Source organism: Orycteropus afer, unplaced genomic scaffold (genome assembly GCF_000298275.1).
Source record: "Orycteropus afer afer isolate SDZICR_OR568_19922 unplaced genomic scaffold, OryAfe1.0 scaffold00036, whole genome shotgun sequence".
NCBI lineage: Eukaryota > Metazoa > Chordata > Mammalia > Tubulidentata > Orycteropodidae > Orycteropus > Orycteropus afer.
In genome coordinates, this window is record NW_006921623.1 from 1,701,808 (window position 1) to 1,723,853 (window position 22,046).

Genomic DNA, 22,046 nt, shown 5'->3' on the forward strand with positions numbered 1-22,046 from the left:
GGGGCGACTCTGGGCAACAGGGCCCTCTTCTCTCCACTGCCGCCTGGGCCAGGCAGTCGGACCCCAGACACCTGTCATGCCCCTCTCTCTTTCCGGGTTCGGGATCTAGGGAGGCCCACCCGCCTTCCTCTCCAAGGCGCCGCTAAGCTCCGGGGCTCACGGTGCAGGGGCCCGCCCCCTAGGGCTGCGGCTAGCCGGGCGGGGGCGGGGGGCGCGCGGCGCTAGGGGCGGGGCGCCGGCCCCCTCCCCCGCCCCCCTGACGTCAGCCCCCGGCTGCTGCGGGCTCCCGCACTAGGCGCCTGTCCTCCGGCCGGAAAGCATGGGGTTGCCCAAGCTCTTCTGCGCCTTTTTGCTCGCTGCCTGCTGCTGCTGTCGCCGCGCCGTGGGTGAGTTAGCTGGGGGCCCTCACTCCTCAGGGCCCGGGTTAGGGGCCTTCGGTGGAGTGTGCTGGGAGCAGAGCTTGCCACGCGGTTGGGGCCGGGATTTGGGGTCCCCGCGTGCACTCTTCTCCCCTGGTCCCCGGTACCCGGCGCCTTGAGCGCGTGCAACTCTTTGTAGCCAGTTTGCAGCCTCTGTTCTTGAGTATCCCGGGAGCATGATCCAGGCGGTGGCTCCAGTTGGGAGCGGGAAGGGTGGAGCTGAGCCTCAGGGGGCATTGGGGAGAGCTTTTCCTTCAGGTGTTTACTCCGAGGGAGCCCGCGGTAGATCCGGGGCAGGGGCGTAGCTAGAGCGCACCCCCGAATCCTGTATTCTGCGCCCGCCTGTTGCTTGGAAAAAGCAGCTTTCTTACCTGGAGGGGATGCACCGATCCCACTCCTCCCGCCTGGGCACCGGGCCAGGCTGGAGGTGAACAAGAGAGGTGGGACGTGGCTCTCGCCGGAGCTGGGCGTTGGCAGGGCTTGAGGCGGGGTAGGGGTGTGGGTCGCCTCGCGCCTACCTGGGTAAGGGGTTCGCAGGTGGCAGAGGAGCGATGGAGCATTCCCAGAGTGGGAGCGCCCCTAGACTTATCTTGTTATACCTGCCGGTATGGAGATCACATTCAGGTGGCAAGAGCACCCTTGCACCTCCAAGTTTTTCTGTAGAACTTCCTAGTAGCTGGGCGCTCCCAGGTCCGTGCTGCCCTTGTATGGCCCGCAGCATTGTCGCGTGTTTCTTTTGGCTCTCTTTCCCGGGTGCCAGCCGTTATGCCGCTAGGGAAGGGGAGAACTGGACAATACCCAGTTTGCTGGCCTCATGCCCAGTCCCGACGCCGTCCCTGGGGTACCCCCGGCTGTTGCTTCCCAAGCTGGCTTTATTTCTGGGAAAAGGGCTAAATTGGGCTCCACAGCTGCATTAGTTCCAGCCCTATGCAGCCCTGATCTGGAGAAACTGAGTCAGGGCTTGGAGGCTTCTACTCTGGGTTGAAGACCACTCCATATGCCCTCCTTGTCTGGGAGCCAGACCAGGGCAACAACCCAGGCATCCCAGTGTCCAGCCAGATGGTACCGAGTGACATCACCGCTTCTCAGGGCTGGCAGCACGCTGGCACCACTGATGTCACTCATACCCACTGCCTGGACTTTGCCTTGACCCCTGGGGAAGAGTCTGACTCCTTCTCCTTCCCAAGACTCTTGCAACCATGGGATCCCCTGAGCATATGTGGAAATGTTCAGTGAGGGAATATGAGATGGGAGCTTCTGTAAAGCGGAGCCCGTTGGGTCCTGTAAGAAATTTGGGGAGGGGATTCTTGGGGGCATAGGGCAGAATAGTGACGTCTTCCCCTGGGGGTGGGGACACAAAGAGGCCTGTGTGTCCCAGCCTGGCACATGCTTTGCATTCCCACACTCTGAGCTCACTTGGAGAGGAGGGGACCTGGAAGGAAAGGGGCCTTCCTCTTGGCTCAGAGCCTGGGTTGCCCCTTCTGCCAGCCTCATCGGGGAGGTGCCTGGTGCTCTGGGTCTCTGCTCTAAGGACTAGGGATCAAGCTCCCTTGAACTAGGAAAGGGTGGGCCAGGGTTTGGGCAGAGGCAGAGAGTGGCTGAGGCTGGGCCCTCTTCAGACCCTCACAGTGTCAGGAAGAACAGCTGCCGTGAGTAGCCATATGGGGAGGGGAGGGAATAGAAGGCAGCTGGAGCTGACACAATTGCTGGGGGTGTTTCTCCTCCTCACCCCCAGGTATACCGGGAGAGGCTGAGCAGCCTGTGCCAGAGCTGCTGGAGGTGGAAGTAGGCAGCACTGCCCTCCTGAAGTGTGGCTCCTCCCATTCCCAGGGCAACCTCAGCCTTGACTGGTTTTCTGTGAGTGCTGGGCCCAGAGGGCAGCAGGGGTGAGACGTTTTACCCCTCCTGTAGCCCCAGGGCCCTCACCTCCTCTTGATCCCTCCCATTAGGTCTATAAGGAGAAGCCAACGCTGATCTACCGTGTGCGCCAGGGCCAGGGTCAGAGTGAACCTGGGGAGTACCAGCACCGGCTCAGTCTCCAGGGCAGGGGGGCTACCCTGGCCCTGGCACATGTCACCCCTCATGATGAACGCATCTTCTTGTGCCAGGGCAAGCGCCCACGGTCCCAGGAGCACCGCATTCAGCTTCAAGTCTACAGTGAGTGCCCCAACCCCTGGCCTGGGGCAGTGTGGATCCTGGGAAGTGGCCAGTCCCATGCCTCCCCTTTCCTTCCCTTGTAGAAGCTCCAGAGGAACCAAGCATCCAGGTCAATACCTTGGGCATCTCTGTGAACAGTGAGGAGCCTGAGGAGGTGAGAGATGCTGGGGTGGCCAGGTGGTAAGCAGGAGGTAAGGTGGGGCATGGTAGGGTCTCAGAGGTAGGGACATTGACAGCCTGTCTTCCCTTAGGTTGCTACCTGTGTGGGAAGGAATGGGTACCCAGTTCCTCAAGTCACCTGGTATAAGAACCGTTCGCCCCTGAAGGAAGATAAGAACCGTGAGCACCCCTCTTGCCCCTGAAAACCATGCCTGTGGATACCACCCAGGAATCACCTGGCATTTTAGTTTAGCTTCTTAACTTTTTGTTTATAATCTCACAAGTCATGCTTGAAAATATTTTCAAAGAATTTACTACACAAAAACTACAAAAAAAAATTAGAATGAAAGATTTCTCCCTCCTCATTCCTATTCCTTCCCAGAAGAAATCTCTGCTGTCGGTGTGTATTCTCTCAAGCCCATTTATGTTTACTCACATGTATATCTAAGGAGCTCTGGTGGCACAGTGTCTAAGACATTTGATTGCCAAGCAGAAGGTGGCAGTTCAAACCCATCAGCCACTCCGCAGAAGGAAGATGGGGCAATCTACTTCTGTAAAGATCTACTGCCTCAGAAACCCAAAAGGGGTCGCTATGAGTCATAATCAACTTGATGGCAGTGGTTTGTTTTTTTGTATAAATATATCTAAAGATAGTCTTGTATTTTAGAAATCAGTGGTTCTCAACTGAGATGATTTTACCTCCCAGGCAACATTTGGCAGTATCTGGTGAGACATTTTTGGTTGTGACAAATCTACAGGAAGTGCCCCCACCCCTGCCCTTGGGGCAGTGTGGATCCTAGGAAGTGGTAGGCCCTGTGCCTGTCCTTTTCCTCCCTTGTGAAAGCACTGGCATTTAGTGGGTAGAAGCCTGGGATGCAGCTGAGTATCCCACAATACTCATACATTTGCCACAACAAAGAATTACCGGCCCAAGATAGCCATAGTGCTGAGCTTGAAGTACCCAGATGTAAATGGTATTGTGTTTGCTGTTACACAATTTTTTTTTCCAACAGTGAGTCCTGGGAATGTTTCCAGGCCAGTCTATTTACATCTGCTTGATTGTTTAGCCTAGTGCCTAGTATTCCATACTATGTATATAATGGGGTTTAATTAACCATTTCCCTAAGAGTAAACATCTAGAGTGTTCCTCATCTTTTTTCTTGCCACAGGAGCATTATTTGCACTCACTCTTGTACATATCCTTGTACTCATCTGATGTCTAAATGTTTTATTGAGAGCCGAAACTGCTGGGTTGAAGGATCTGCACTTATATTTACACCTGACCCTCTACCAGGGACAGGGGTCCCTTTAGGTGTCCCCTGCCAATCCCTGGGGAGGTCTGTGGGGTTGGGTTGGCAGCAGGCTGAGGTGGAGCCCTTCTCCCCTGCCAGGTGTCCACATCCAGTCGTCCCAGACTGTGGAGTCGAGTGGTTTGTATACCTTGCAGAGCATCCTGAAGGTACAGCTGGTAAAGGAAGACAAAGATGCCCAGTTTTATTGTGAGCTAAGCTACCGGCTACCCAGCGGGAACCACATGAAGGAATCTAGGGATGTCACTGTCCCTGTTTTCTGTGAGTAATGACCCATCCGTCTGTGCTTATCAGGAATGGGCCTAGTAGAAACTCCCTCTAGCTCCTCCCCACTCAGCCCAGGGATCAGCTCTTGGGCTGAGAGCCACCCCTTTGCTGTTGCAGACCCAGCAGAAAAAGTGTGGGTAGAAGTGGTACCCACGGGAACGCTGAAGGAAGGGGATCGTGTGGAAATCAGGTGTTTGGCAGATGGGAACCCTCCACCCCACTTCAGCATCAGCAAGCAGGTGCGGGGTCCCCATGCTGGGTGCATAAAGGGTTGCAGTGGGGGTAGGTGAGGAGAGCTCTGCTCATTCCTCTGTCCTTCCCAGAACCTCAGCACCATGGAGATGGAGGAAATGACAACTGACCACAATGGGCTCTTGGTCTTGGAGCCTGCCCAGAAGGAGCACAGCGGGCTCTATGAATGTCAGGGCCTGGACTTGGACACCATGGTATCACTGAGTGACCAACAGGAGCTGCTGGTGAACTGTGAGGGGCTGGGGGCCCAGGGCAAGGGGATCAGGCTGGTGGCTGAGGCTGGGGCCATAGGGAACTCATCATGTCCTGCTGTGGTTGACACTATGGCTGTGTCCCCAGATGTGTCAGATGTCCGGGTGAGTCCCGCCACCCCCAAGAGCCAAGAGGGCAGCAACCTAACATTGACCTGTGAAGCAGAGAGTAACCAGGCCCTTGAATATCACTGGCTGAGAGAAAAGGTACCAGGTGGGCCTGGGGTTATGGGGCAGGGGCTAACTAGTGGGGCAGGTTGGGATGGGAGGTGGCAACAGGTTGCTCCTTTCAGATCCTCTGACCCATCTCTCCCTGCAGACAGGCAAGGTGCTGGGAAAGAGACCTGTTCTACAATTACGAAACCTGAAACGGGAGGCAGGGGGAGGCTACCTCTGCATGGCATCTGTGCCCAGTATACCCGGCCTGAACCGCACACAGCTGGTCAATGTGGCCATTTATGGTGAGGCTCTCTGGGCAGAGACCAGGTGGTCCCTGGAAGGCACCCCACGTTGAGGCATGGCGGGGCAGATTGCCTATTGCCCCAGTCTCTGTAGTCGGCTTGGTCCCCCTGTTCTGGGGGCATTAACTGGTGGCCTGCAGGATGCTGCCTCTTACTCTTCCCCTCCGTCCCCACCAGGGTCCCCATGGATGGCATTCAAAGAGAGGAAGCTGTGGGTGAAAGAGAATGAGGTGACAAGTTTGTCTTGTGAAGCATCAGGACATCCTCGGCCCACCATCTCCTGGAATGTCAATGGCACGGTGAGTAGGCACATGTGCTCACACTGACTAATCCCTGCTTACCTTCTGTGCCAGCCAGAGATCCTCCCTGCCCTGAGCTGCGCTTCCTTTCTTTGTAGGTTCATGAACGAGACAAAGATCCACAGAGTGTCCTGAGCACCCTGAGTGTCCTTGTGACCCCAGAGCTGTTGGAGACAGGAGCCAAGTGTGTGGCCTCCAATTCTCTGGGCAGTAACACCACCCTCATTTTCTTGGAGCTGGGTAAGGACCTCTGCCCTGCACAGTCTGGCAGGGGCATGCTCAGGCGTGGGCATTAACTTGTGCTTATCCTAACCCACCTCCCTCTGCCTCCCAGTCAATTTAACTACCCTCATACCTGACTCCAACACCACCACTGGCCTCAGCACCTCCACTCACCTCAGCACCTCCACTGTCAGTCCCCATGCCAGAGCCAACAGCACCTCCACAGGTAAGCCGGGCCTGGCAAGAGGACAGGGCTGGGCCAGGGCAGCCTCCTTCTGCCCTGCCCCTCCCCAGGGAGCCCTGTGGAGAAGGGTGAGTGGTGCTCTGTCTTCCATCAGCCCTGGGCTGGGTGGGGTGGTGGTGGAAATACGGCAGCCTTGGGCTGTGAATGACCGGGAGTCTTTGTGGACAGAGAAAAAGCTGCCAGAACCTGAAAGCAAGGGTGTGGTCATCGTGGCTGTGATCGTGTGTATCCTGGTGCTGGCTGTGCTGGGCGCCGTCCTCTATTTCTTCTACAAAAAGGGCAAGCTGCCTTGTGGACGGTCAGGCAAACAAGAGATGTAAGCACGGTACTTAGCATGCTCACTCCCTACCCATCTCATGCTGCCCAGCTTGCGGCCTGCCCCAGTGGCCCACTCAACCCTCAGGAGGAGTTGGGCCCTTAGTCTAGGTGCTGCCTGCTCTTCTGCCCACTACCTAGCTACCATCAACCACACCTTCTCCCTTCCATGACCTGGTTCCCTCTGAGCTGGCCCCGGAACATCAAAGAACCCATAGTTCAGTCCAACAACCTTCCCAAGGGCCCCTCCCCTTTCCTTGCCCCTGAGTTGCCAACCTTTCGCCTCCCTCCCTCCTCCCAGCACACTGCCCCCGTCGCGTAAGAGTGAAATTGTAGTTGAAGTTAAGTCAGATAAGCTCCCCGAAGAGATGGGCCTCCTACAGGGCAGCAACGGTGACAAGAGGGCTCCCGGAGACCAGGTAGGAGGCAGTTCCTGTGGCCAGTGCCTGACACATCCTCAGGGACTGGGGGTACCAAGGGCTAATAGTTCCTGTTCCCCCAACACTAACTTTCTATCCTTGCTCCTTGTTTGGAGATAGGAAGCAGCCCTATCTTGCTTCATTACTACTCACAGGTGACGGGGGAAGCAGGTGTCTGAGGGACCCTGGAGAGAGGGTGGTTTCTCAAGGCTGAGCAAAGACCCTATCCCATCACCTTCACCTTTTCCTGAGCAGTATGTGTGGTCCAGGTTACTAGGTGTGGAGTGTGGCCACAATACCAGTGGAGAGTCAGATATGGGGGCTTGGTTTCTGCTTCTGTGTCCTACCATATCCACTCCCATTCCTCACTTCTTCCCTCAAGGCTGCTGTACCTAGTTCATCAGCTTTTGCTTCAGTCTGTTTTATCAGTGCTCACACCTTAAACTCTGGTCCCTATCTCCAGGTTCCCCTCTTACTTCTCCTCTCCACCCATTTTTAGGGCGAGAAATACATCGATCTGAGGCATTAGCTCACTTCCTGACATCGAGCTCCCCACCCTGCTGGAACAGCTCCTGCTCCCTGTTCACCTTGTTCCCTGGCACTCAGGATGTCAGCCAAGGCCTCTCAAAAGGACTACACACAGGACCCCTGCTCCCACTCACCTCCAGATTTGACCCATCTCAGAGGTCAAACAGAGTAGGACTGAAGCCATCCTGAGGAGGTCACTGGGCCTTGAGGCCCCCTCTCTGGGATCAAGCCACCAATCTCAATTTGAGTGAAGTTTGTCCCAAGGAGGGGGCCTCAGGATACAGGAATGGGAAGGAGTTCCTCAGGATGTGTTTTCTTGTTACACGTTACAGATGTAAATTCCTGTCTTGTACCAGCAGCTGAATTACGTAGCTTATCTATCTGAGTTGGTTTCCCGCTCCACCTGGCTTCAGTAATTCAGCTGAAACGCTGAAGAGGCTATACTTGTCCCTGAGACCTAGAGCCCAGGCCCCATTCACTGCTGACCTATGTTGCTCACGTGACTCAGGCGTTTCCCAGCATCATCTAGAAGCAGCTGAAGTGATGCTGCCACCTGCCTGCCTGCTTTCAGGGGGTCCCTTTTATTGATCCTCGTTTTCTTGGGCCGAAGCCTTGAAGTGGTGTCATCCCTTAAAAGATATGCTGGCCATGAACTGGTGTCATTCCTTACAAGGCATTCTGGGTACAGCTCATTGTCCTTGCATTGTTTTCCAGAGTTAAGGTGATTGAGCCCAAGCCCCCTGCATTTATTTGGCTCCCACTGCCCTCAAGGGATTGTGGCAGTCTCCGAAAGGTGGGAAGTAGGGGACAAAGAGGTCCAGACTGTTTTGCAGAGATTAAAACTACAGTTATATTAGCACCAAATTTCCACCAACTGAACTAACTGGCCCAGACAGTAGTAGAAGAAAGAAGGGCCCAAATGGGAGAATGGTACTTAGGGATGAATAATGGGGCTGGCCAGAGCTTTGGGGTGTGTGTGTGTCTGTGTGTATATGTTATATATATATATATATATATATATGTGGTTTCGTTAGGTGTAAATTTGCAAATTGTTTCCTTTTTATATATATGAAAAATAAAGCTTCAGTGTCCCAGAGACTTTACATTGCCTTGTTCCTTTTTCTAATGGTAAAAATAAAACATTTGCCAATCCAGCAGTTGTTACATGTATGGTGACATTACCTTCCTCATGGTGAGCAGCCGTCACCACTATTCCAAATTATTCCATTAACAGAAACTGTGTCCCCTAAGCAATGACCTCACCTCTGCCACCTGCTTGGTAACCACAAATAAACTTTGGTCTCTGTGTATTTGCCCATTTCATGTAAGTGGGACCATACAATATTTATCTCCTTATGACTGAATCCATGTACCATGTTTTCAAGGTTCATCCATGTAGTATGTACCAGGACTTCATTTCTCTTTGTGGCTGAGTAACAGTCCACTGTATGTGTAGACCACAGTTCGTTTATCCATTCATCTGCTGAGGGACATTTCAGCTGTTTCCACCTTTTGGCTATTGTGACTATTGCTGCAATGAATTCTGACGTAAAGACTACTTTCAGTTCTTGTGGGTATAGACCTAGGATAGGGATTGCCGATACTGCTTTTTATTTATGGGTACCACAGGAACTTGATGGCCTCCAGAATTAGAATTGCATCAAAGGAAAAGAAAACTGCAATTGATAGCAGGGACCAGGAGTGACCTCTACTACTGAGCAAGTGATTCCAATTTGACACAGGGGACAAGTGCCCTGCTTTGAGCAGCAAAGCTGCCCTGCTCTAGGCAGCTTGCAGGCCCAGACCAACTGCTGGCAAAGAACAGTGCCCCTTTTCTGTGCTCTCCTTTTGTAGAAATTGCCCTTCTGGCAGCAAACGCACTTCCTGGGATGAAGAAATGGGCCTTGCCGCCTAATATATCAGTCCCACACACCTCCACAATGAGTGCACAGCAAGTCTGCTACAACAAAAGAAACTTTATTTAAAAATATTTTTTTTTTTTTTTAACAGACATAGGTGCTTGAAAAAGCTCTTAGTTAACTGTGTATGGAAATGAAAAATTAATAAATAACATTAGTTTAACAGACCTCTAAACATTAATAACATTGGCAAAACAAAATGGACTTAAATGAAAATGAATCTTAAAGCTCTGCTATTCTCTGTAAGAATATTTACCTTCTGTTTTTCTTTACAGGTGAGAATGATTAAATACTGCTAATAGATTTTTTTTTTTATATTAATGACACACTTTTAAAATAGTCCACAAAAAGCTCGTCTAAGTCTTTGTTTTTAACACTGATATACAAATCGGGGCTCCTCACCCTGGAGAAAGCACCACTGTTCTCTCCAGCCCCACCCATGCCAAGAATTTAAAAATCCTGAATATGGAGGACTTTAAAAAATAATTGTTTCTATTTCCCAATTCTTTATTAGCTAAAGGCAGGGAAGAAGTGAACAAAGGGTAAGAGAGAGAGAAGTAAAATGCCATTATACAGAAAAAATTTTATTTTTTTTTCCTGAAACATTTACTATGGCCACAATACTGAGGACAGGCATCAGGTCCGTATTCCTTGCTGCCTTTCCCTGGGGAAAACTAGACCCTGCAGAGGGCACTAGCTGTTTAATGCTTTTAAGTCTGAAGCCTTCAAATGAAAGGAAAGCCAAATGTGAAGGCAGGAACCTAGGCCAGTTCAAGACCTAGCAAAAGGTAGGGGGGAGGGGGGAATGAAAAACCCCCACCCCTATGAACTAAGTTCATCTTATAGTTTAATCATGAAGTTTGGGTCATTAAAATGATCAGGAGACTGGGAAACTTGGAATGGTACAGGGTATACCTGGTTATCAAAGGTCAGTCTGTCTCTGCCTGAGGCAAACCATTCAGTGTGATAACTAAGAGTCTGATTTGAACCAATCAGATGACCCCAGAGTACAAAGCTGTTTTCTTCCACCCAAGCATCAGGGCAGGGAGAGGAGACCACTGACAAACTGCACTGGGGACCAACTCTCCAGGCCCAGCAAGCTCTCCTTCCTCTCCCCTAGATTCTAGGGCCTAATGATACTCAAGGTAGAGGAGCTAAGACTCTGGTATTTCCATATTAAGTCCTAAAATGCAGCCTGAGATACAGTGCTGCCTTAGAAAGGCACAAAACGTTTGGCTTTTTTTTTTTTTTTCCCTCAGTGTGCTAAAAATTGTTTTGTTTTGAATAAAGGAAAAAGATATATAAGGTTAAAAATCCCAAGTCACCACAGTCAGAAAGCAGATGGAGGAGGTCCCTCAGAGCTGCCATGGCCCTGCTGGGTTTCAGCAGGTCAGGCTTCTCCTCCAAGGCTGAGCCACTAAAACATGAGCACAAGGGCGGGTCAGGAGGCATCGCGCCTGCAAGCTTGGTTACCCAGACAGCAGAAGAAAGGGGTGCTGAGAGAAAACACTTATTTTCTGCCTCTTTAGTTTCAAGACCACCGTAAGCATGGCTACCACCCATAGCAGGGTCAGAAGGAGGGAACTGACACACAGGGTATGAGAACACGTATGTGGGAGCACCAGACTTGGGTACACAGTACCCCCACTTGGACCTGAGCATGGAGTTGGCACAAAGCCTGAAGAGTTGCACAGAGTCTGTCTTGAGTAATGCTCCTCTCTGGCCTTCCAATCTGGTTCAGGGGTGGAAGGAGAATTTATGAGAGGCAAAGCAGAGCTCTACTGAGCCATACAGCTGCCAAATCAGTAGAAGATCTGAGGTTGGCTTTCAACCTTTGCTCTGTACAATTATAGGGAGTGGTCAGCCACATTTTTCTCAAGTACTATACAAGGGGAGGGGCAGTGAGACCGCCAAACAGCTGTAAGTCAGCAGCTGGCCCTTCAGCACGGTGCACTCCATCTGACTAGGAATGAGCTTCTCCATGCAGGGCGTGCTCTCCCCACCCTTATTTCCCCATCGCTTACTCCTGTGCTACTTTCTGATGACAAGAAACTCTGGACTTCCCCTTGAAATCAACCCAGATTTCCCAAGACACTGTGAAGGCACATGGCACTGGTATCCTCTGGCTCCTTCATTTTGGAACCTAAACTAGAATATCAAATGCGAAGACTGAAGACTCACCCTTTCCCATGTGCCTCAATGGACATCTTTGGATTATTAGGTTACACCTATGTATATCAAATGACTCTAATAGTGAAAAAGTATAAATAATTAGGAAATCCCTTGCTAACTCACGACAGGATCTAGGATGAGATAAATAAGATCAAAAGACTCCGGTAAGCAGAAGCAGGGTTTAAAAAAAAGAAAAAAGATAAAGGCTTTAATATAGGACTAAAAAAACAATTGGACAGGGAAAATACAGGTATTCTGTCTAAAGAATTCTCTGTAAAAACTCTATTCTAAACTGGAATCTCTATCTAATGTATAACCTGTCCCAACTAGTATATATTCTTAGTGCGATGTAGTTTCTGAGGTACCAAGGAAGGCCTGCCTAAGAATATTCTTGCACAGCTCACATCACACAGGGAGGGAGGAGGGAAGGGAATGTCTATGATGCCCATAGAGTAAATACATTTTCAGTGCTAAGGCCTGAAGATGGCCCAGAAGTCCATGGGTAGAGGCTATAGTGGAATTTGTGATCTGCTTTCCAAATAATATGAAAGGCTAAACACCTGAGATTGAATGAAGGCTAAGAAATGACACCCCAGAGCAGACCACCCTGGAAGAGGAGAAGGTCCTAAAGAGGGAAGTAAGAAATCTTTGATGTTAGGACTGATCAAGGAAAGAAAAGGAAATTCAATAGTAATAAAGATAGTGACCAGAAGTTAAACCTAAGAATTTCTTTGATGTCCCAGACACACTCCATGCCTACCTTTCCACTCTCAAAACAGTAGTGCAACAGCATGTTTACGATATTTTTAGGGTGTCTATTCTATACACTCTTGAGAACATCCCTCCTCCAAGGAGCATGTGCTGTTGTCCAACAGTGTCCTTGATCCTCCTCCACATGGCTGACTGCTCGGGGTGGACACCCGAGCAATATGCTGGGTGGTTGTGTTCTTAACTGGTGATTCCAATGTTAACGGTGTCCCCCAGAACTGGAAGGTCGAGTGGACTTGAGGATTGGGCTGCCTATTTTGGGGGCCAAGCCTGCTGATAAAAACACTGAGAAGCAGGAGAATGGACTAAGTACAAAGTCTCACAGTTAGAGCTTTATGAAACAATCAACTGTATTTCCTATCCTGGGTTTTGTGAAATCCTCTGCATCCTTTCAATGAGCACCTCCTTTCTTTAGCTTGAGTATTTGTTTCTTGTATCCAAAGGATCCCTAACCATGACAGGCAAAAGACAAAACTTCCACCTTCTTTTACTTTCTACTGAAAGGAACCCTCTACCTCCCTCCATGCATTAAATGGCTATATGCATTTCTAAAGGAAGCTGCTAATGTAGACTGAGATTAAGGTAGTGCTAATAATGCATTACACCGAGTCAGAATATTTTAGACTGACTTTCTAAAGCCTTACGGTGTAGTACAAGATGCTGTGTCAACTTAGATACTAAGAGCTCTGGGGCCTCTAAGCGCACAATCCTGTCAGGGATGACAAGAAACTCTGGACTGACGTTTTTTTAGGACTGACTGAGTTTAATTTATTTTACTGTCCGGCTCTAGGGAAGAAAAATGATGGTTGTAGATCAGGACCTGAAGACAGGTGCCAACTCTCCCCAACACCTTCAGCCCTTCTAAGGCATAGAATTAACTGCAAAGGTTGTTGAAGGATGAGAAACAAGTTCCAAATAGTATAGGAGCTGGTGGCAGGTCCCAAAATAGTGATAAGGAAACCTTCTCAACAAGGAGAAACAGGGATACAAGCAGCTCAGTTTCAAAAAGATCAAGGAAGGCACTAGCTTGGAAAGGGACTGTGAGCAGATGCTTTGCTTAAATATCTAACTGCCCCACTGTACAACTCTGAGACAACATAATCCTCAATCTCCAGTCTCACTGGCCTACCAAACAGACTCCACAGAAATACATGAAAATATTGGGCACTCATGAGACCTACCAAGAACATCTCCCAGATGTTCATCAAAGCTACAGGAAGACAAGAGGGATTAGCAGTCTTAAGACTGATCTTTCCAGGGCTGCTCTATAAAGAAAGATCTGTCTCTATAAAATAGCTATGAATAAAAATCACACAATCTGACTGGGAAGAGCTATTTTAGCGCCAAATGCAAGCGCTAGGGAGCCCAAATACAATCCCCCAATATCGGTAAACCATCACGCGGTGGCAGGGAAGAACATTTAGCTGATACTTTGGCACATGGTAAACACTCATACATGTTTGCTGAAAGAACAAACCAGGCCAATGGTCAGAATATTATTCACTGGTTATTCCAGGGTCAGAAAACCAAAACCACACCAAACTCACTGCCATTGAGCAATTCTAACTCATGGCAATGCCCGTTGGGTTTCCAAGGCTGTAAATCTTTACAAAAGCAGAGCAGCTGGTGGGTTCGAACTGCTGATCTCTTGGTTAGCAGGTAAATGCCTGAACCACTATCGCACCAGAGCTCCTTTAGAGTTAGAAAGGCCAATGGCAAAAAGGACTTACAAACAGCTTGGAAAGAAGGTCTATACCTTCTGACTTTAATGATGTGAAGTAGGAGAATATTTTCTATCAAAACCATTGCAAATCACTTACAAAAAGGACTAGATCTTATTACTGGTGCTTTAAATAGAATATATACTTAGTCCCTAGTTTGCAAATAAGTTGTGGTAAAAAAAAAATTCACTTGTAACTTTGCTGTTTGGACCATAAAACATATTTTACTTTTTTACAGAGGAAATAAATATTTTAAGTATGAAGAATACCATCCCCCCCCACACACAAAAACTAACCCAGTTTAATAAAAAAAACAAAAAACAAAAAACAGTGAAATGATCCTAGTATTATTAACCCACATTCTGGGCTCTGGTAATGAAGAGAAAGAGAGTAGAAGAATGGCAGAATATGTAGCGTGGCGGGTGGGTGGGAAAGAGAGGGGCCAGGGCAAGAGAATGGTATCCACAGGTACAGATCACTATTGACATAAACACTAATGATACATGTTGAAATGACAAACTGCCTAATCTATTATTTAACTAAAGAGAAGTACATCAGAGTACACACAGGTTTTTTTTTCCCATTTTTAGATCTCTACTTTTAAGGAAAAAGTATGGGTGGGGTAGTTAGAGAAAGTCCAGTCTGATAACCGATTAAGTACTGCAAAACACCTTCCCAGCAGGAAGGCAGACTATGTAAAGCAAACCATGGAAGACAGGGAAAGCAGAAAACAGCATTGAATAAAACAGGCTAATGCATCTGAGAAAAAGGGAAACATCAAAGTGGCATCTTACCTTACTGACCTGGATAGTTAAGAGGAACCCTTTGTAATTAGGAGAGGGAAAGGGGATGGGTTTATCAGAGATGGCAAAACTCAAAGATAAAGTCTGCTTATGAAAGAGCAATTTTGATTAAATTCATAGCAGAACCAAAGAATTAATAAACACTGTCATACAGATGGGGGATAAAGAATAGGTTATCAGTGCCTCAGACAAAGGAGAAGATAAGAAATTAAAGTTTTGGAATTATCAAGCCAAGAGCCATGTGAACATTTTCTATGGCTTGCCTGGAAATCTCAGGTATGGACCCAAGCAAGTCCTCAGAGCAACCAAAGTGAAAAACTCTCATAAAATGGTCCAAAACCTTGAATACTTACAGGTACACATCTAGAAAACCAAGATCTGCTCATTTCAGGTCATACTCAGCACAGGCATCCAGCATCACAGTTCTCAGGGCTGACCTCACAGGTAGCCCACCAGGAGTGGGAAAGATGGAACTGCCCTTGGCCTATATAATAAGAACAATAACCTCCAAAGAAGAACATTTTGGAATGGACTGACTGAAAGCATGGTACCAGCAAAAGATATGCAGTCAGTGCTTTGTTCTCTTCCCAGATCTGCAGACTCTGGGCAATGACTGCAGAAAAGCAAACATTCTACTATAGACAGGCACGGAAACAGCTGTCATTTTTTCTAGTTCTTTCTTTAAGCTGTCAATATCTCAGAAACACGTAAAACTGAATGGCACCTTAAATGAAGCACTGTACTGGCTCTTAGACAGTAGTTTACTGTTTTCTACTTTCTGCCACTTTCCCTTGGCCTTCTTCCCTCCTAATCTAGGACTTCCTGTGCCAATGGTGGACTATGCTGCTTTCTGCCATGTAGAGACCTTAGGTAACCATGGCAAATTTGTGTCTTGTACTATCTACTATGGGAGTGTCGATGTCTCTAACAGGGTAAAACTAAAAGACCATTCAGGGGTAGCTGAAAGCTAAGAGAAGAGTTAGAGAGAAGTTTTAGTCCCAAAGATGACAACACTGGAAAGAAAACAGATCTAAAGATGGTCATTTCTGTCGCACTTAGAGACAGAAACATGCTTTATATTTTGAGAAGAGGAGATTTATCAAAGAGTAAGTTTACTTCAGACAAGGAGGTCCTTGCACACTGCTAGGAAGTGAGTAAAGGATTCTGAGCAGAAGTCTCCAGGAATCATTTGGCGGTGTCTAAAGACATTAACCATTCTGCGAACTGGACTCTGAATCACAGAAAGTGCCAGTCTTTCCACATACCATCACTAACTATATAGTAATTCATTACACCAAAGATGTCTAATTACTGTGGGAAACACAGTAATTAAAGACAGTACATAGGACCTAGGGTGAAGAGGACAGGGGAACAAAAGGAGAAAGGAGATGTTACATTCCCAAAGCCATAGGCACAAGAGTAAACCAAGTCATTGGGTGGCACCAAGGTAGGAAAAGTACTAATTATCAGCAAAATGCTGTGTTACCATGGGTGGTAGCTCCATTCCTTAAAGGGCAAAGAGAGAATCATTTCTGAAAATGTAACCTGGTTCATGTTCAAAGGGAGACACCCACAGAAGCAAGAAATAAGTTATGGGAAGAAAATATGAACAGATAAATGCTTATTGTCTATTCTGTGCATTTCATGTATAATCAAGGTGAATAGCATGTGACTGAAGCTTCCTAAAAGCTTCATGGTATTTGGACCAGAAAGCTGTCCTGGAAGTCAATATTCTTCCCTTCCCATTAAGTAGGAAAACTCACAACTGACATCAGAGCACGTATCTGGCACCAAGGCAACTGACTCCCACAGACCATTTTCTGAGGAGGGCATGGAATGTATTTGAAGGCCTCTATCGCAAATCAGTCTTTATGTAATTAGGATAATTAAAATATCTTATTTTAACAAATCCAATGCTCCTATAGAAACAGTGCTTTGGAGTGGCCAGTGTTAGCTGCTAGTATCAAACATGACTATAACAATAAAGCAACAATACTTTTTTCCCCACCTATCTACCAAACAAACCAACCCCACCACACATAATAAAGAACATCCTATAAGCTGCTTGGCCTCTGGTCATAGCAAGCCCACTGCCAGTGATAGAACACCAAGGAGAAGGAGGAGGGAGCAGGCGGTAAAGGAAAGGACAGAGTCTTCTAAAAATACAAGACTTTAGTTATGCACATGATAATCCAAGTCAAAGGGGAGTGCTGAAGTTGTAATACACACACAACAAGGTTGGGTATAATACCACAGTAGATGGAAGTCTTTAAAAGATTCCTTCCTAAACCTCTTGTGCTAATTCCCTGCCTGGGATTAACACAAACAGCAGGTTAATCTTATAATCTTAGGACAAACATAACACAGACAGACAGACAGACACATGGCCACATTCTTAACCTAGGAAAGTCTTAAGTCTTCACTTAAGGATTTACAGCACAATACTTGTCCTACTGCTCTTTGGACTGTTCCCTAGGTAGGCAGGACTATAATACCATGTAATAAAAAGTCACACTCTCTCTAAATGGGGACTGAGGACACCTTCAACTGCACTCTCAAACAAATAAAATAACAAAACAAACTAGCTGCTCCATTTTCATTCCGCTGCTTTGAAATCTTGGAACCACAGGTGTAATATCCCACAGACAGGGCAAGACTTCATTGTGAAGCCTCCAAGGGACCCTTGGCCCTGTCAGGTGCTACTTGAGTAAGAGCCCCCAGCTTACTGGTCCTCTACAGCTGCAGCAGGAAGGTGAGGTGCTAGGTGGCTACGTGGGCAGGAGAAGAAATTGAAACAAATTCCCGGAGGATATTTTTGGCCATTTCAATGTTGTTGTGGGCAATGACCAAAGCTTTCTGAATGTCTTGGTAGGAGTACCCCTGACTCATGAGGTTCTCAATCTCACTGGAGAGCTGAGGTGAGGCAGCAGCGGCGGCAGCAGCAGCAACGGCAGCACCCCCACCCTGTTGACAGCTACCGGCTTTGCGTTCAGAGTTGATTCTCCGAGGGAATGGTTTAGGAGGCCGCTCAGGAACTTGGGAACCCTCACTGAAGTCTAAAAGAAACAGGAATGAAAATATTTGCAAATCTTGGGGGAGGGATCCTCATTTACTGGCAGTTAATAATAATAATATGCTAACATCGAAACATTATTGACCTTCTGTCAATTGGGTACATATGCTCCTCAGTAAGGCTGGATTTTCCAGGTTCAAGGGTTTTAGTATATAGGCTCCTTTTTGTAACAGCAGGAGCAATCTTCTAAATATACCATGCACTTGTTCTACTAGCAGTAATCATGGCAATCATAAGCACATAACATCTGTATCTGCATCATGCTTTACACTTAGCAACAAGTTTTCACACACATTATTGCCTGAATTATTTAAAAAAAAAACTTCTCAGGGAGCCAAAAGAGATACTAAAAATCTCCTTTAACAAATAAGGAAACAAAGAGAAATAATGTTAAGTTATAGTTTAGAAGCATTAGCCAAAGTTGGTGGGTGGAGATCACCGCCTGTTTGGGCAACTGGATGCTATATATCTTTGCCCCCAGCTGTCCTGAGAGCTGTTTTAATATCCAAAGTGACAGCAACTCTGTACGCTGCCCTACCAGACAGCCACAGGTGCAAGCAGAACAATGCTTGATAGTCAAGACCCAAGTATGGGCTGGCTCCAGGCCCATTCAGTGTACTTTCTAGAACCAACATGACTTTTTTCAATGGACAGTGGCCAGAAGTCAGGAACATGTGGTCTGAACCATCAAGCTTAATAATCACTGTCACAATGCATGCTCAGAAGAACTAGAAATCCTACCTACCCTCAGCACACGAGGAACATGGTTTCAGGAACAACCACATACCCACCAAGTCCAGCAAAATCCTGAAGAGTCTGGCTTAGAGTTTAACTTTCTAATTTGGGATCTAGGATCAGTTTCCTTCCCATTTAGATATAGTTTTTAGTCTACTACTTCCACCTACTGCCTTCTTGCCACTAGGGGGTCATCTGTGTTTTAGTATAAATTAGGAGTCATACAGCAACTCAGTATAAACCCAAAGTATCCTGGAGACACTGTCACTCACTTGTTGTGGGATCACCATCCAAAGACAGCCAGCCTAAGGCAGAGCTGGCATTAGAGATATCTGAGAGAGTTCGTCGGGCCAGCACCGCTGGCACAGGTGGCTTAGGGACATCATACCCATCCTCCTCATTTTCTGACTCCTCAGGGCCAGTTCTGGCATGGGCAGCAGCCAAATTCCCTTCACCTAGAGAAAAGTTTGTGAAGTTATTACCCAATTTCATCTTCTAACACATTTCAACAGAGGGACATCCATTCATTAATGCATGTATAATTTTTTTCATGCAACAGTTACCAAATGTCTAATATGGGCCAAAAACCATGTGAAGCCCTGTGGGTAGAGATAAAAGACACAGAAAAAATAAATCTGCACCAGTCTTGCAGAGATTTTTCTTGAACAGGCCAAAGGCTACCCTTGCCAAGGTTAATAGCCATTGATACCAAGGATCAAGTGTCACTTTATAGCACTCGTTCAACATTTCTATTTGCATTTCACCTCAGAAGAGACGCCAAAGGGCCTTGTGTGTGCTGCCTTCTTGAACTTTCAACTTGGTAAATTAGTTAACATGGGAATTGAGTATTCACCACCCACACACAAAAGAATTTCATCAATGCTAAAAAGCAATGGGAATAAAAAGGAGCTGCTAGTATTGCAGGTCCAGGCCACATAACACAAATGTCAACAGGCCCCTGGAAAGCACAAAAAAGACTAGCTGTGTGAACAAGAAATAAAAGAGCGGAGGGAGTTTTACCAAAGAAAATGTTTAAAAAGAATTTTCCACTTAAATAAAGCTTTGTCATTAGCCAAGTATTTCAGGGTCATTCTTACGTTCCTCCAACGATTTTCAAAGTGCAGAATGGTTACTCACCAAAAGAATTGTTCTCTGTGACAGATGTTGCCTGGGACTGAATATTATACATTGCTTCATATGTACAGCTATCAATCTGCTGGTCACATTCACTCGCTCTGAACAGGAAGGAAAGGGGCATAATGATCTTCAGAAACAGAATTCTATTATCTGCAAACTTACTGATCAGATTAACCTATACTCAACCACTCTAACTCCAATACTATTCTGATACACATTCTTCCTTGGCCACTATCACTAATAAATGTCATAAGGTTGACGCCTGTGAGGAATAACAGATATGTGTGTTTTTGAGGCTACGGTGAGGTTGAGAAAACCTAAGTGGAATTGCTTATACTTACAAGAGGCTTAAACACTGGGACTAGATATATCATTTTAAGGTAAAAAATAACACACACATAGAGGAACAAAACTGCTTCTGGGAGTGTTAGCACACAGCATGGAGGTAGCAAACTGAGTGGTGAGCAATGTCCATTAAATCATACACATAAAGGTGTTTGCTGCAAAACAGGATTGTTAGGAACCTACCGTGAACTCTGGGTTGTCTCCAAAGGCCTTTTTGCCTCTGGCTTTTGAAGCCCCAGAGGCCGAGAGGAGGGAGTCATATACTCTGTGTCCTCCTCATTTTCACACTGCTCCCCAGGGGGCAGCTTTGGCACAGGAAGAGGTCTGGAAGATAAATAATAAAAAGAATAGGAAAAGGAAATACGTTTAAAAAGATTTAACAAGCTGGACAACTTTCAAGTATGAAACAAGTGGCTTCAAATGCATCACAACTCAAATTTGGTATTTGACACAGCAAAATACATGCCACCTAAGGAACCATTAATTCTACTGACAGGTAATTAGTAAAAAGCACCGAAACTCAAACTCACTGTCATTGGGTCATACGGTTTCCAAGACTATAAAATCTTTACAGAAGCAGGCTGCCTCGTCTTTCTCCCACGGAGTGGCTGGTGGGTTCAAACCACCCATCTTTCAGTTAGCAACCCCAATACCTTAACCATAGCACCAGTAAAAAGCACCCTAACTCAAAACTGTCATCTCATCTTCAGCTGACAAGGTGTTGTTAGTTGCCGCCGAGTCAGTTCTAATTCATAGTGACTGACCCTATGTACAACAGAATGAAACACTGTCTGCTCCAGTACCAGCCTCACAATCCTTGCTATACCTGAGCCTATTGTTGCAGCCAGTGTGTCAATCCATTTCGTTGAGGGCCTTCTCCTTTTTTGCCAACCCTCCACTTTACCAAGCATGATATCCTTCTCCAGGGAATGGTCCCTCTGACACCATGACCAAAGTATGAGAGATTAAGTCTGGCCATTAAGGAGCATTATGGCTGTACTTTCTTCCAAGACAGATTTGTTTGTTCTTCTGGCAGTCTATGGTATTTTCAGCATTCTTCACCAACATCACAATGCAAATGCATCAATCTTCTTTCATCTTCCTTAGTCAGTGTCCAGCTTTTACATGCATATGAGGCTTCTGAAAATGGCTTGGGTTAGGTACACCTTAGTCTTGAAAGTGACATCCTTGCTCTTTAACACTTTAAAGGACTGTTTTGCAGCAGATTTACCCAGTGCAGTATGTTGTCTGATTTCCTGACTGTTGTTTCCATGGGCATTGATTATGGATACAAGTAAAATGATATCCTTTGACAAATACAATCTTTTCTCCGTTTATCATGATGTTGCTTACTGGTCCAGTTATGAGGATTTTTATTTTCTTTATATGTTGAAGTCTAATTCATAACTGAAGCCTGGAGTGTTTGATCTTCCTCAGTAAGTGCTTCAAGTCATCTTCACTTTCAGCGAGTTAGGCTGTGTCATCTGCGTATCACAGGTTGTTAACGAGTGTTCCTCCAATCTTGATGCTGTACTCGTCTTCATACAGTCTAGCTCAGCATACAGACTGAATAAGCATGGTGAAAGGGTCCAACCCTGATGCAAACTCTTCCTGATTTTAAACCATGCAGTGTCCCCTTGTTCTTGGACAGGTTCCTCATGAGCACAATTAAGTGCTCTGGAATCCCCATTTTTTTACAATATTATTCATAACTTGTTATGATCCACACAGTTGAATGCCTTTGCATAGTTCATAAAACACATCTGAACATCTTTCTGGTATTCTTTACTTTCAGCCAAGATCCATCTGACATCAACAATGGTACCCCTTAAGCCATGTCTTCTGAATCCAGTCTGAACTTCTGGCAGTTCTCTGCTGATATTCTGCTGCGATCATTTTTGAATTATCTTCAGGAAAATTTTACTTGTGTGTGGTATGAATGATATTGTTTGATAACTTCTGAATTCTGTTGGATCACCTTTCTTTAGAATGCTATTGTAAATAGTGCTGCAATGTACATGGGTGTGCATATGTTTGTTCCTGTCATGGCTCTCACTTCTTCTTCTTCTT

General features: G+C 46.7%; 2 protein-coding genes across 2 annotated transcripts in view; one reads left to right on the forward strand and one right to left on the reverse strand.

The window, feature by feature from the left end:
- Nucleotides 1-310: 310 nt before the first annotated feature.
- On the forward strand, nt 311-7,304 carry MCAM (melanoma cell adhesion molecule). The gene is made up of 16 exons (XM_007936433.1): nt 311-386; nt 2,155-2,276; nt 2,369-2,576; nt 2,660-2,730; nt 2,828-2,915; nt 4,127-4,306; nt 4,430-4,551; nt 4,636-4,795; nt 4,904-5,022; nt 5,135-5,276; nt 5,454-5,575; nt 5,674-5,815; nt 5,910-6,023; nt 6,210-6,357; nt 6,658-6,775; nt 7,275-7,304. Exons 1-16 carry the CDS (start codon nt 320-322, stop codon nt 7,302-7,304), a joined length of 1,953 nt encoding a protein of 650 aa, XP_007934624.1. The 5' UTR covers nt 311-319.
- A 10,142-nt stretch (nt 7,305-17,446) lies between these two features.
- Nucleotides 17,447-22,046, reverse strand: part of CBL (Cbl proto-oncogene) — a 188,921-nt gene continuing 184,321 nt past the window's right edge. The window contains exons 13-16 of the mRNA XM_007936584.1: nt 20,160-20,300; nt 19,632-19,729; nt 18,767-18,949; nt 17,447-17,742 (exon numbers count right to left, since the gene is read on the reverse strand). Coding sequence (XP_007934775.1) covers nt 17,447-17,742; nt 18,767-18,949; nt 19,632-19,729; nt 20,160-20,300 — 718 coding nt within the window. The remainder of the gene's footprint in view (nt 17,743-18,766; nt 18,950-19,631; nt 19,730-20,159; nt 20,301-22,046) is intronic.

What these genes read in the sequence shown, in the direction of transcription:
- MCAM (XM_007936433.1), top strand. Translation starts at nt 320, where the DNA reads ATGGGGTTGCCCAAGCTCTTCTGCGCCTTTTTGCTCGCTGCCTGCTGC. An exon ending in ACTTCAGCATCAGCAAGCAG is followed by an intron (nt 4,552 to 4,635) that starts GTGCGGGGTCCC and finishes TGTCCTTCCCAG; the next exon opens with AACCTCAGCACCATGGAGAT. An exon ending in CCTGGAATGTCAATGGCACG is followed by an intron (nt 5,576 to 5,673) that starts GTGAGTAGGCAC and finishes CTTTCTTTGTAG; the next exon opens with GTTCATGAACGAGACAAAGA.